This window comes from Trichomycterus rosablanca, chromosome 1, assembly GCF_030014385.1.
Source record: "Trichomycterus rosablanca isolate fTriRos1 chromosome 1, fTriRos1.hap1, whole genome shotgun sequence".
NCBI lineage: Eukaryota > Metazoa > Chordata > Actinopteri > Siluriformes > Trichomycteridae > Trichomycterus > Trichomycterus rosablanca.
Window position 1 is genome coordinate 46,033,141 of NC_085988.1, and position 15,308 is coordinate 46,048,448.

The 15,308-nt window shown below is 39.8% G+C and overlaps 1 protein-coding gene across 1 annotated transcript in view; it reads left to right on the forward strand.

The window, feature by feature from the left end:
- The window catches only part of plxnb2b (plexin b2b), a 123,940-nt gene that overhangs the window by 28,894 nt on the left and 79,738 nt on the right, over nucleotides 1–15,308 (forward strand). Inside the window, exons 9-14 of the mRNA XM_063004078.1 lie at nucleotides 3,669–3,770; nucleotides 5,809–5,904; nucleotides 9,534–9,621; nucleotides 9,798–9,961; nucleotides 11,381–11,529; nucleotides 13,426–13,537. Of these exons, the coding sequence (XP_062860148.1) occupies nucleotides 3,669–3,770; nucleotides 5,809–5,904; nucleotides 9,534–9,621; nucleotides 9,798–9,961; nucleotides 11,381–11,529; nucleotides 13,426–13,537 (711 nt within the window). The remainder of the gene's footprint in view (nucleotides 1–3,668; nucleotides 3,771–5,808; nucleotides 5,905–9,533; nucleotides 9,622–9,797; nucleotides 9,962–11,380; nucleotides 11,530–13,425; nucleotides 13,538–15,308) is intronic.

Here is a 15,308-nt window from a genome sequence, read left to right on the forward strand (position 1 = left end):
TAGGGAGCAGGTGTGTTCAATTTAGTAGTACAGCTCTCACACTCTCTCATACTGGTCACTGAAAGTTCCAACATGGCACCTCATGGCAAAGAACTCTCTGAGGATCTTAAAAGACGAATTGTTGCGCTACATGAAGATGGCCAAGGCTACAAGAAGATTGCCAACACCCTGAAACTGAGCTGCAGCACAGTGGCCAAGATCATCCAGCGTTTTAAAAGAGCAGGGTCCACTCAGAACAGACCTCGCGTTGGTCGTCCAAAGAAGCTGAGTGCACGTGCTCAGCGTCACATCCAACTGCTGTCTTTGAAAGATAGGCGCAGGAGTGCTGTCAGCATTGCTGCAGAGATTGAAAAGGTGGGGGGTCAGCCTGTCAGTGCTCAGACCATACGCCGCACACTACATCAAATTGGTCTGCATGGCTGTCACCCCAGAAGGAAGCCTCTTCTGAAGTCTCTACACAAGAAAGCCCACAAACAGTTTGCTGAAGACATGTCAACAAAGGACATGGATTACTGGAACCATGTCCTATGGTCTGATGAGACCAAGATTAATTTGTTTGGTTCAGATGGTCTCAAGCATGTGTGGCGGCAATCAGGTGAGGAGTACAAAGATAAGTGTGTCATGCCTACAGTCAAGCATGGTGGTGGGAATGCCATGGTCTGAGGCTGCATGAGTGCAGCAGGTGTTGGGGAGTTACATTTCATTGAGGGACACATGAACTCCAATATGTACTGTGAAATACTGAAGCAGAGCATGATCCCCTCCCTCCGGAAACTGGGTCGCAGGGCAGTGTTCCAGCATGATAATGACCCCAAACACACTTCTAAGACGACCACTGCTTTATTGAAGAGGCTGAGGGTAAAGGTGATGGACTGGCCAAGCATGTCTTCAGACCTAAACCCAATAGAACATCTTTGGGGCATCCTCAAGCGGAAGGTGGAGGAGCGCAAAGTCTCGAATATCCGCCAGCTCCGTGATGTCGTCAAGGAAAAGCATTCCAGTGGCAACCTGTGAAGCTCTGGTAAACTCCATGCCCAGGAGAGTTAAGGCAGTTCTGGGAAATAATGGTGGCCACACAAAATATTGACACTTCAGGAACTTTCACTAAGGGGTGTACTCACTTTTGTTGCCGGTGGTTTAGACATTAATGGCTGTATATTGAGTTATTTTGAGGGAAAAATAAATTTACACTGTTATATAAGCTGCACACAGACTACTTTTCATTGTGTCAAAGTGTCATTTTGTCAGTGTTGTCCCATGAAAAGATATACTTAAATATTTGCAGAAATGTGAGGGGTGTACTCACTTTTATCACAAATGTCTAAACCACCGGCAACAAAAGTGAGTACACCCCTTAGTGAAAGTTCCTGAAGTGTCAATATTTTGTGTGGCCACAATTATTTCCCAGAACTGCCTTAACTCTCCTGGGCATGGAGTTTACCAGAGCTTCACAGGTTGCCACTGGAATGCTTTTCCATGACGAGCTGGCGGATATTCGAGACTTTGCGCTCCTCCACCTTCCGCTTGAGGATGCCCCAAAGATGTTCTATTGGGTTTAGGTCTGGAGACATGCTTGGCCAGTCCATCACCTTTACCCTCAGCCTCTTCAATAAAGCAGTGGTCGTCTTAGAGGTGTGTTTGGGGTCATTATCATGCTGGAACACTGCTCTGCGACCCAGTTTCCGGAGGGAGGGGATCATGCTCTGCTTCAGTATTTCACAGTACATATTGGAGTTCATGTGTCCCTCAATGAAATGTAACTCCCCAACACCTGCTGCACTCATGCAGCCCCAGACCATGGCATTCCCACCACCATGCTTGACTGTAGGCATGACACACTTATCTTTGTACTCCTCACCTGATTGCCGCCACACATGCTTGAGACCATCTGAACCAAACAAATTAATCTTGGTCTCATCAGACCATAGGACATGGTTCCAGTAATCCATGTCCTTTGTTGACATGTCTTCAGCAAACTGTTTGTGGGCTTTCTTGTGTAGAGACTTCAGAAGAGGCTTCCTTCTGGGGTGACAGCCATGCAGACCAATTTGATGTAGTGTGCGGCGTATGGTCTGAGCACTGACAGGCTGACCCCCCACCTTTTCAATCTCTGCAGCAATGCTGACAGCACTCCTGTGCCTATCTTTCAAAGACAGCAGTTGGATGTGACGCTGAGCACGTGCACTCAGCTTCTTTGGACGACCAACGCGAGGTCTGTTCTGAGTGGACCCTGCTCTTTTAAAACGCTGGGTGATCTTGGCCACTGTGCTGCAGCTCAGTTTCAGGGTGTTGGCAATCTTCTTGTAGCCTTGGCCATCTTCATGTAGCGCAACAATTCGTCTTTTAAGATCCTCAGAGAGTTCTTTGCCATGAGGTGCCATGTTGGAACTTTCAGTGACCAGTATGAGAGAGTGTGAGAGCTGTACTACTAAATTGAACACACCTGCTCCCTATGCACACCTGAGACCTAGTAACACTAACGAGTCACATGACATTTTGGAGGGAAAATGACAAGCAGTGCTCAATTTGGACAATTAGGGGTGTAGTCTCTTAGGGGTGTACTCACTTTTGTTGCCGGTGGTTTAGACATTAATGGCTGTATATTGAGTTATTTTGAGGGAAGAATAAATTTACACTGTTATATAAGCTGCACACAGACTACTTTTCATTGTGTCAAAGTGTCATTTTGTCAGTGTTGTACCATGAAAAGATATACTTAAATATAAATGTGAGGGGTGTACTCACTTTTGTGATACACTGTATATATACAGTATATACAGTATATACATACTGACATGTACAAAAAGGAATCTGAATACTTTCTGAACTACTGTATATCAGCATTTCTATCCTATGATGAGTAATGAAGAGCAAAAACAAAACAACACAAGCAATTGAATATCTTGTGCATTAATACTGTTGCTGCACTATATTGTAAAAAGTATGTGGATACCATATCATGTCGTCTTCTTGGAGGCTAAGCTATCAGGACGTTTTCCACACTAGCTCTTTTGCTTTTGTTTTTTTATAATTAATAAATAACAATGGCTTTAAAAATGTAGCAGACTTAGCTGCACAAAGGATAAAAGGCTGGGCTTGCCTGATAAGAGAGAGTCTACTGGTGTGGCTCCTATAGCAGCTTGTCCATTCAAGAGGAAATTCCTGTAGTTTTTATTTGGCTGTTAATCAGGTTACTATAGTGTTGGGCTGGATTTGGATTCAACTTCTGGTAATGTACTGAAATCTGCTAATAGCTGTTAGAAGATGCACGAGAAATTTACAGCCCATGCATCGTTTGTCAGCGAGCATATTGTTTACTTTGTATTGCCTGATCAGATTGTGTTAGAGGGCAGAGACATTATTACAAATATCACAAGTGCACATGCATACTAAGTTGTACTAGACCAGAATACAGAGTGTGGTTCGTTTTGTAACTATTGATTTATTTTTCTGCAAACACATAAACAAAAACAAAAAAACTGCAAGACCTTGAAAGAAACTGCATGAATTATTAATGTAAGTTATATATATTTAAACAGACAGGGAATAATAAAGAGCCATACAGAAGTAAAAGCATAGTGAAATGATTGGAAACTTTTGTCCAGCTGGTTTGAAGGTGTAAAATAATCTCAGCACAGCATTTCTAATTGTTTTTTAATGTGTTTCAGACAAAGAAATGTCCCAGATTCGAGAACCCGGACCCGGTCCTCATTCCAGTGGGATATAAAACTCGCATCAGTTTTGAGGGAGTCAATCTAGATCCTTACAAAGTAAGCAGACACACTCTTTGATTTGTTTGTACACATGAAGATATATTTTATCTGAGTTACATAAAAAAGATAGTGGGATTCAAATCTAATCAGCCCCAAGTGCATTTGCTTTAGTGAGCTTTAGTAAGATTGGGCACTGATACTGGGTGATTAAGTTCCAATTTATCCTAAATCTAAATCTTATTATGTTGATTTGGGATGATGTCAGGACTGTTTGCTGGCATTTACATTTATTTTCATTGTTAAACTGGGACATTAAAGTGCCATCCTCAATCTGCTTCTACAGATTGATCGTTATTGTAAATTGAAGTATGAGTGTTCTCTTTTGCTAGAACCGAAGGTGTCCAGCTCAAACCATAACAAGTAGCCCCAGGCCATTATTCCCACTAAACATATATAATTGACAGGTCTCTCAAAATACAAGATTCATTCATTCAGTCTTAGTGGATCAGATTTACTGGGCGAAAAGCAGGAAACACCCCAGACAGGTTGCCAGTCCATCACAGGGCAAACACACACACATTCACATACACACTTATACCTAGTGGGACTTTAGCATCGCCAGTTAACCTGACTGCATGTCTTTGGACTGTGGAAGGAAACAGAAGCACCCGGAGGAAACCCACACAGACACAAGAAGAACATGCAAACTCTACATAGAAAGGACCCAGACTGCTCCACCTGGGAATTAAATCCATTACCTTCTTGCTGTGAAGGGACAGTGCTACCCACCGAACCAGCATGTCTTTTCTACAGAGTTGAATGTCATTGGGTTTTAAGCCAGAATTTCTTAACATCAATCCTAAAGCCAACTGCCTTTGTCTATTTTCAAAACCCTTATAGGCTAAGGGTCTAATTATTAAGCCCTTCAATAGCCGGACCAAGCAGGAAAGACTCAAAATATTTGCACTGCATTGGACCTCTAGGACTGATGTAAAAAATTACATAAAGTCAAACAATTGTTCAAGTTCAATAATTCACATTTTTTATATATAACCATTGATTGGTTAATTAAAGGTTTGAATATCTTGGGTTTAAACTGACTTGCTGAGAACGTGGCATTTAATATAATCAGTTCTAGTATTAATCGGGACTGTGGAGGTATGCTGATTGGAAGGGTTGTCCTTATATGTAATTCAGGAAAATGTGAATGTATCACATGCGTCAAGCAGTTTTATCTACAAGATATTAACATTTTACATTGTTGTCTGGTTAAAGAGCAGAGATGTTTGATGGTGTCCATTCTACTGTAATTTTAACCAATCCCAATACATTTATTACAGAGTAGACTGTGTATAATTGGTTTAAACATCTTTTTGTTATACAATGTCATAACATTGCGCTTTGCATCCCATTTATTGCACAGTCGAGTCACATTATTATGATCACTTCTTACTTTCGACGTAGTGCGTAGCTAATGAAGGAAGTCATGTTACGTGAGCTGGCTTGGTGGGTAAATAAGGTGTGTGATAGTCTGGATGGGATCTTCCAGCAAGACAATGCGACATGTGACATGGCTAGAAATGTCTGACATTGGATGGAAGAGCATGACCAAGACTTCTAAGTACTACCCTGACCTCCTAATTCCCCAGATTTGAACTCAATTGAGCATCTGTGGAACCAACTCGATCATCATGTTGGCTCTATGCATCCTCCCCCACGCCCCTCCAGCAGCTGTAGGATGCACTGCAGTCAGCAGGGCTCCAGATACCTGTGGCAACCTACCAGGACCTTATTGAGTCACTCCCAGCCCATCTAGCTGCTGTCCTTGCTGCACACGGCGGTTACTCTGGATTTTAGCTGGTGGTCATAATAATGTGACTCGACTGTGTGATTCATGTCATCTTTGAGTTGAAGGAAAGGCAGATGTTTCTGATTATAATATCTTACTTTGTTTACTGGGATGAAAAAAAACTATTGCTATTAATGTTGCAGTGTCAAAATGAAAGATCTCTGTTAAACACTAACACACTAACATTTCATATGTGTCTACATACAGTATTATTTTAGTAATAGCTGTAACGTCTTAACGTTGTAGGGTCGAGAGTTCATCATCAGTACGGAGCTAATGAAACATGCTGAAGATGATGTAAAAACAGAACCAGATGGCTTTTTCTCTTTTAGTGGATACACGGTGAGTAATACCATAAATTACTTTTCTTTTTCTCCTACATTCACTCTTAGTATACAGTTTATCCCAACAAAGCTAAGCAATATAGCAGGAATCCAGTTCCGATTGATTGTTCACGTAATTAGTATTCTAGCCAGTAGTCGCTTAGGTCCTCTGCTCCAGGGATATAATTATTCTATCACAGTGCTTCTGCTCCACTCAATGAAGTTCAGCATACATTATACTTTCCTTAGGTAGGCTTAAGTCTAAATTAGACACAATTTAGCACATTACCTTTAATGTAGTCAATCTGCTTTTTGCTAATAAACATTTCACAACAAGTGAGTCTTGGTTTACATTAACATGTTTTAGTGATTTATTTAGTGAAAGTCAAAGATGTCGACATATACCATAACAACCATAGTTTGATGCAGATAGCATTAGCCTGTAGCTGCAATGCCTTCTAAAGATACATGTTTTGTCAGAATTACACAGTATGTCAATGGCTGCTTCCCAGAAAATTATTTCCAGCTCCATTGCCAGATCCAAAAAGTGTACAATCCATAAGGATGCATTAGTTCTGGGTTTATGCATATATCAACACGTGTTATATTGGGAGAAAATATATGTTTTCTGTGTTTACCAGTATGTACAAAATGCAGTTAGTCCCCTGTGATGTGTGGTGTACAGCCAACTATCTGACAGCACTAGTGACAATGCTTCTATGTAGAAATGTTGTCATTTATTTATTTATTAGGATTTTAACGTCATGTTTTACACACTCTGGTTACATTCATGACAGAACATGTAGTTACTCATTACACAAGATTCATCAGTTCACAAGTTTGATGTCAAACACAGTCATGGACAATTTAGTATCTCCAATTCACCTCACTTACATGTCTTTGGACTGTGGGAGGAAATCGGAGCTCCTGGAAGAAATCCACGCAGACACAGGGCGAACATGCAAAAATTACACAGAAAGGACCTGGACCGCTCCACCTGGGAATTGAACCCAGGATCTTCTTGCTGTGAGGCGACAGTGCTATCCACTGAGCCACAGTGCCGCTTAGGGGAAGCAGTGGTTTATTATGCTAGCCCACCACTATCAGTACTATTATCCAGCAGTGTGTCTATACAGACATGATTGCGTATATATGTGGAGGAAGGTTTTGCGAATCCCTGCAATGGATTGCCACCCTGTCCAGATCTTGCCTTGCGCCCAGTATAGAAATGCAAGTATCGCTGGGTGGGTATCATTGAACTTTGTAGCATGACCTCCTAATTCCTTTGTTAGTGATTAAGATTGGATTTTCTCTGTGCCTATACAAATAGGGCTAGTTTGACTGCATTCATTAACAAGATGCAATGTACATTGTGTACAGTAAAACAAGCTTTATATCACCATGTGTTAGAGACTGCCATGTAAGAAAAAACTGCTTTTGCAATCAGCAACTTTAATGAGCACAGTGGCTCGGTGGGTAGCACTGTCGCCTCACAGCAAGAAGGTCCTGGGTTTGATTCCCAAGTGGAGCGGTCCGGGTCCTTTCTGTGTGGAGTTTGCATGTTCTCCCCGTGTCTGTCTGGGTTTCCTCCAGGAGCTCCGGTTTCCTCCCAAAGTCCAAAGACATGCAAGTGAGATGAATTGGAGATACAAAACTGAGTTTGACATTAAACTTGTGAACTGATGAATCTTGTGTAACCAAAAACTACCTGTCCTGTCATGAATGTAACCAAAATGTGCAATACATGACATTAAAATCCTAAAACAATAAACTTTAATGTGTCAGTTTTTGGGATTTGGCTTCTTCCTTGCATAGTGGTCTCTAATCCCATGGTGAAATAAAGTTTATCTGACTGTGAACAGTATCACCTAGGTTTCAGCAGCTTCATATTCACAGCAGTCCTGTTCTGCTGGTTCATGGATCATGTCTGAGATGAATTATAACCATCCAGAATTGTCTCTCAGTGTTAGGTGACAGTCTGGGTTTTCTTCTGACCTTGATAAAAAAGACCACTGATTTATATACTTTTATTAATGGGTGCAGTAAATATGCCCTGTTTATTTGGGTTTCGGTTTTCCTTCCTGACCTTGGGAAATAAACTGTTGTATGTACATTGTTATGTGTACAGTCTAATTTATATGAGCCCAACATGTCACCAGTAGTGGTCATAGTGGTAGTCATAATAACTGAATAACTAACTGTGACTTAGTAGCCCATGACACAAAGTTTATACACTGCCAAATTTCAAGAATTATGATTTACAGAATGACTGAAATCTCATGACATACCATGCCATGTCATACAGTTTATATACCTTACAAATCTATACAAACTAGTCACTGTATATATAGCTACCAAACTTTCTTTCTGATACTGAATCATTTCAATGGCATTTCAATAGCAATAGCACCTGACATAAAAAATAACTATAGACCTGGTGTACATTTTGGTAGTTAAAGACATTTACATACAATCCCAAATCAGAAAAGGTTGGGACAGTATGGAAAATGCAAATAAAATAAAAATGCAGTGTTCCTTACATTTACTTTGACTTTTATTTAATTGCAGACAGTTTGAAGCCAAGATATTTCATGTTTTTTCTGCTCAACTTCATTTCATTTATTAATATACCTCCATTCCTGCATTTCAGGCCTGCAACACATTCCAAAAAAAGTTGGGAGTGGGGGAATTTAGGGCTAGTAATGAAGCGATTGTAATCATGGTTTGGTACAAAAGCAGCATCCAGGAAAGGCTGAGTCTTTGGTGAGCAAAGATGATCAGAGGATCTCCAGTTTGTCAACAAATGTGTGAGAAATTGATTTAAATGTTTCAAAACAATGAACCTCAAAGAAAGACTGGAAGGAATTTGCATATTTCTCCCTCTACAGTGCATAATATTATTAAAGGATTCAAGGAATTGGGAGAAATTTCAGTGCGTAAAGATCAAGGGCGCAAGCTTAAGCTGAACGCCCGTGATCTTTGATCCCTCAGGTGGCACTGCATCAAGAACCGCCACTCAACAATAGCTGATATAGCCACATGGGCAAGTCCACAAGCCAGGGTCTGTCATGGTATGGGGCTGTGTCAATGCCCCTGGTAAAGGTCATGTATACTTCTGTGATGGCAGCATTAATGCAGAAAAGTATATTGAGATCTTAGAGCAACATATGCTGCCCTCAAGACGTCATCTTTTCCAGGCAGACAAAACATGAAATATCTCAGGTTCATCCTGTCTGCAATAAAATGAAAGTCAAAGTAAATGTAAGAAACTCTGTCCTAACTTTTTCTGATTTGGGGTTGTAATAGTATGTTTACAAAAAGTAGAAGGTCCTGGCATTCCTTACTGATTTAAGTAGAGTTTGTGTCACGATTCCCCTCATCTAAGCACTTTGACAGCCTTAGACAGAGGCAGCTATACAGCATCTAGCATCCCACCAAAGAACAGGCCCGGAGCATCGATTCTTTCCAGCTTTGTTTGACTTGCTGCCAAGTGCATAAAAATTGTGAAGTGAAAACAGCCTACAGATAGAAGACGCATTCAACTGTGACTGGTGACATTCAGGATAGAAGATAAACTGCCGTACACGAACATCAAATGATACTTTTACTAGCGTGACTGTAACTCTTTCTGCTGGGTGTCTTTTGTAGTTTTCCTATGATAAAGCCCAGGAGACCAGCATCCAGTTCTATATCAAAGACAAATACACGGAGAAGAAGATTGACAGCACGTTGAATGGTACGTTTAATGTCGATGCTCATTCAATAAGCCTGACTGTCTGTTGCAATTAAATGAACGTATGAAATAAAACAGTATGCTTCAAACGATGCATTTAAGTGGTCTGTATTGTTCCTGTGAGGGTTATTTTAGAATAATAAGTATGTTTTCTTCAATCTTGTCATTTGTTCCTGTAGTAACTCTGTATAACTGCTCATTGGACCGGGAGGACTGCAGTCTGTGTAAGAACACAGATCCTAAGTACCACTGTATGTGGTGCAAGCAGTCTCGGTCTTGTGTCTTTAAAAAACTATGCCCTGTTGAGGAAGAGCCGAAGTGCCCGGACCCAGCCATCTCAGCTGTGAGTGATGTTCTACTACATAATGTTCAAATATTACAGTCATGTATTAATTATGATGATAAAGTAAGACATTAAATATCATGTCCTTCTAGTGTTTTCATTTACATGCACGTCATATACCACCTTTATAACCTACCTTTTCCCAACTTAATAACTAGTTGCAGCTCAATGACTGCAACTAAATACTTGATTTTAGTCTTTCACACTGCTATGGGGGAATTATAGCCTACTTTTTTTTTGCAGAACTGCTCTAAATAAGACACATAGCTAGGTTTTTGTGTTTGAGCTACTTACAAAGAATCTTGTCACAGGATCTATACTGGGTTCAAGACAGGACTTTATCTAGGCCACATCCTTACACCCTGTTTATCTTCAGACAGAAGTAGCTTTTGGGGTTTAAAATATTGTCATAATTAAATTATACAGATGACCAGCTCACGTACAGATGACCTTATGGTCCCACTTCTTTGAGAAAGATAATTACATGTCAATGTCAAATAACAAATTAGTTTTAAACATGCTATTTATGAGGATGAGGATGATAGCATGTTTAAAGTTGGTACCGGTGTTGCAGTCAAAGCCATACACATTTTTTGTTAGTGTCAGATGCTTCACTCACCTTTCTAATGTTATTGTTATTATTATTATTACTATTATTGTTGTTGTTGTTGTTGTTTTTATTGTTGTTGGTGGTGGTGGTTGTGCTGTTTCATTTTATTGTTGTTTTGGTGGTGGTGGTGCTGTCATTTTATTATTATTGTTATTGGTGGTGGTTTATTGTTGTTGTTGTCATTTTATTATTATTATTATTATAGTTATTAATTAATTATAATTATTATTGTTGGTGGTGTTTTATTGTTGTTGTCATTTTATTATTATTATTATTATTATTATTACTTATTATATTAAAGTTATTAATTAATTATAATTATTATTATTGTTGTTGGTGGTGTTATTGTTGTTGTTGTCATTTATTATTATTATTATTATTATTATTATTATTTAAATTATTGTTGGTGATGGTGTAATGTTTTTATTGTTGTTGTTGTTGTCTTCGTCATTTATTATTATTGTTATTTTTATTATTAATTATAATACTAATTATTATTATTGTTGTCATTTATTATTGTTATTATCATTTAAATTGTTGTTGTTGGTGGTGTATTATTGTTGTTATTGTTGTCGTTGTCATTTATTATTATTATTATTATTATTTAAATTATTGTTGGTGGTGGTGTATTATTGTTGTTGTTATTGTCATTTATTATTATTATTTAAATTATTATTGTTGGTGGTGGTGTTGTTAATTTTGATATTGTTGTTGTTATTGTTGTTCATTTTTGTGTTATTATTATTAAGATTATTAAGGCATTATTCTGTTCTTGTGCTAACATTTATTTATCCTTCCATTTTTTCTAGATTGTACCACGCTTTGGTCCTCTAAAAGGAGGGATCTCAGTTACAATCAAAGGCTCAAACCTGGGTATAAAGAAAGAGGATATTGAGAGCATAACTGTAGCAGGAGTTCCTTGCATTCACCAGGAGGACCAATACTCAGTTTCTACCAGGTGATGTTGCAATAGCTTAAATATACTATGAGTTAATATTAATATTAATATATTTATACTTAATATTACTTTGAGTTAACACAAGTGTAAAAGGGGTTTGTGAAGCAATAACGTAGGTCTGTTATTGCTTTAGAAGCACCTTTTACGCTCAATAATAATACAAATACAGGACATTACTATTCATTTTTGATTAATGCACATGGGATTAGATTATTAATGACCACATTATGGGACTGGATAAGTTTTAACAATGATTTTTATTCTCAGCATGAATGCTTGACATCTATTACAAGTCTGGATGACACCAATTTGTCCTTCTTTGTTAAGTTTAAGCTATTCATGATGTCTCCATGCTGAGTGCTTGAAATGATCCATTTCAGTAAGGTGTCAGAATTTCCTGCCCAATAATGTACATAGTGCTGTATAAGTCAAATATACAGCTTTCTTCTAGTGAGTAAGCATTGATTTTTAATAATGTGTGGCCACAAGCAATATCAGACTTATAGAGCAATGTAAAAGTGTCTCTCATGGTCCATAACAAACTGGGTATCAGTGCTGTGGAAACTTTAGGAACGTCAATGAATGAACGTGAGTCACATGATTCTACACATAAATGACATGACAGTGATTATTACTTACAAACTACCAAAATATGTTATGTAAGTTTGTAATACTTTGATGAAAAGAAAGGAATGCCATCAAGCCCATCCTGAGAGCAGGGACAGATAGATTCACATAAGGCATTGACCATAAATAACTGTGACATCAGCAGGGATCAATCTCAGAATCTCCTGACTATAGGGCATATGATTTATTGTAGCACCACTCAAGACTGCCTTGAATAAGTGAGTCTAGGAGTGAATAGTGTGCTTTAATTTCTCCAAAGGCTCAGCTACAGCTCGCAGACTTCTCTAGCCTTAGCTAGGGTTCGTTTCACTGACTCTGTAGTACAATAGAGACTAGGCAAAATAATATTCCTGAATATTTAGCATGGAGGAAACCACTGCAAACCAATATGATGAATCTTCTGACTAGAGGGTGTATGATTTACCGCAGCACCACTTGAGATTCCTTCGACCCAGCGAATCGCTCTCGTCATTCTGCTCAGATTTTTGCTTCTGGGATGCGTTCGCGCTGCTCAGTAAAATCCCAGATAAACTAAACGTGTGAAAAAGGGTATGAATAGTTCAGAATTCAATTCTGTAGACCAAGCCGTTGTCTGCCAGCGCTACAGGGCTTTGTCTTAACATATGCAAACTCCGTCAGTCGTACCGCTCACCTGTCAGTCATCGCTGTTTTCCTCAGCCCGTGGAACTTTAATATGTGAGTCTTAAGCTCGGAGGAATCGACCACGGTCTCTGAGTAAAAGGAAGTAAAAGCTGAAAAGCTTTAACGTCCAGCAGTAATTCCAACTCTAACCTGTCCTCCACCTGTGAGCCGGGATATGCTAGCGAGATCTCACACTGAGCTTTTAAGCTCCATTTACTCTGCTTATGGCTGAGGGTGGTCTGGCTTTTTGTTTGTCTGCCTGCTAACAAGCTTCTCAAGCACAGAGGCCTGTGTGGAGTGTGTGTGTGTGTGTGTATGTGCTCCTGGCACAATTCAGTAGGGTTTAACATCAGCATGGTGTATTTGCATTCACCGTACTGTGAGCTTCAAGCATTAGTAAATAAGGACTGCTGCAGAGGGCACCCTGACATAGAAGCCCCGTATCCTTGGTTATATAGTAGAACTAAAATTTGAGCTTATTGTAGATCAACAATGGAGTGCTGAATTGAAGCACACCTGTTGCCTCGTTCCTCTGCTTTCCCGGAGAGAGCTTATTGAAATGTAGCAGCAATACTTGCTATTGAGTGAAACGTGAAAATAATGTCAAGATATGGTCCTTTTTTACAGCGTGGTATGTGAGATTGGGCGAGCGGGGCACCGCGGCACACATGAAGGACTGGTGGAGGTGGGGGTCAAAGGAGGGAGGAAAAGCAAGTCTTCTGTCCTCTTTACCTACCGGGTAAGTCTTATATCTGTCACACAGCATCCAAACAAATGTGGTAATTTAATGCATTTAAAAAAATGGTATGGTACACTATATGTTCAAAACTATGTACAGTGGGGCCAAAAAGTATTTAGTCAGCCACTGATTGTGCAAGTTCTCCTACTTAGAAAGATGAGAGAGGTCTGTAATTTTCATCATAGGTACACTTAAACTATGAGAGACAAAGTGAGAAAAAAAATCCAGGAAATCACATTGTAGGATTTTTAAAGAATTTATTTGTAAATTATGGTGGAAAATAAGTATTTGGTCACCCACAAACAAGCAAGATTTCTGGCTCTCACAGACCTGTAACTTCTTCTTTAAGAAGCTCTTCTGTCCTCCACTCGTTACCTGTATTAATGGCACCTGTTTGACCTCGTTATCTGTATAAAAGACACCTGTCCACAGCCTCAAACAGTCAGACTCCAAACTCAACCATGGCCAAGACCAAAGAGCTGTCGAAGGACACCAGGAAGAAAATTGTAGACCTGCACCAGGCTGGGAAGAGTGAATCTACAATAGGCAAGCAGGTTGGTGTGAATAAATCAACTGTGGGAGCAATTGTAAGAAAATGGAAGACATACAAGACCATTGATAATCTCCCTCGATCTGGGGCCCCACGCAAGATCTCATCCCGTGGGGTCAAAATGATCATGAGAACGGTGAGCAAAAATCCCAGAACTACACGGAGGGACCTGATGAATGACCTGCAGAGATCTGGGACCAAAGTAACAAAGGCTACCATCAGTAACACACTATGCCGAGAGGGACTCAAATCCTGCAGTGCCAGGCGTGTCCCCCTGCTTAAGCCAGTACATGTCCAGGCCCGTCTGAAGATTGCCGGAGAGCATATGGATGATCCAGAAGAGGATTGGGAGAATATCATGTGGTCAGATGAAACCAAAATTGAACTTTTTGGTAAAAACTCAACTCGTCGTGTTTGGAGGAAGAAGAATGCTGAGTAGCATCCCAAGAACACCATACCTACTGTGAAGCATGGGGGTGGAAACATCATGCTTTGGGGCTGTTTTTCTGCAAAGGGGACAGGACGACTGATCCGTGTTAAGGGAAGAATGAACGGGGCCATGTATCGTGAGATTTTAAGCCAAAACCTCCTTCCATCAGTGAGAGCATTGAAGATGGAACGTGGCTGGGTCTTCCAGCATGACAATGATCCCAAACACACCGCTCGGGCAACGAAGGAGTGGCTCCGTAAAAAGCATTTCAAGGTCCTGGAGTGGCCTAGCCAGTCTCCAGACCTCAACCCCATTGAAAATTTGTGGAGGGAGTTGAAAGTCCGTGTTGCCCAGCGACAGCCCCAAAACATCACTGCTATAGAGGAGATCTGCATGGAGGAATGGGCCAAAATACCAGCTACAGTGTGTGCAAACCTGGTGAAGACTTACAGGAAACATTTGACCTCTGTCATTGCCAACAAAGGTTATGTTACAAAGTATTGAGTTGAACTTTTGTTATTGACCAAATACTTATTTTCCACCATAATTTACAAATAAATTCTTTAAAAATCCTACAATGTGATTTCCTGGATTTTTTTTTTCTCATTTTGTCTCTCATAGTTGAAGTGTACCTATGATGAAAATTACAGACCTCTCTCATCTTTCTAAGTAGGAGAACTTGCACAATCAGTGGCTGACTAAATACTTTTTGGCCCCACTGTAGATACCCATTCTAATTATGAAGTTGAAGTGTATTAGCCACACTGCTTTGTAACAGTACATTAAATGTT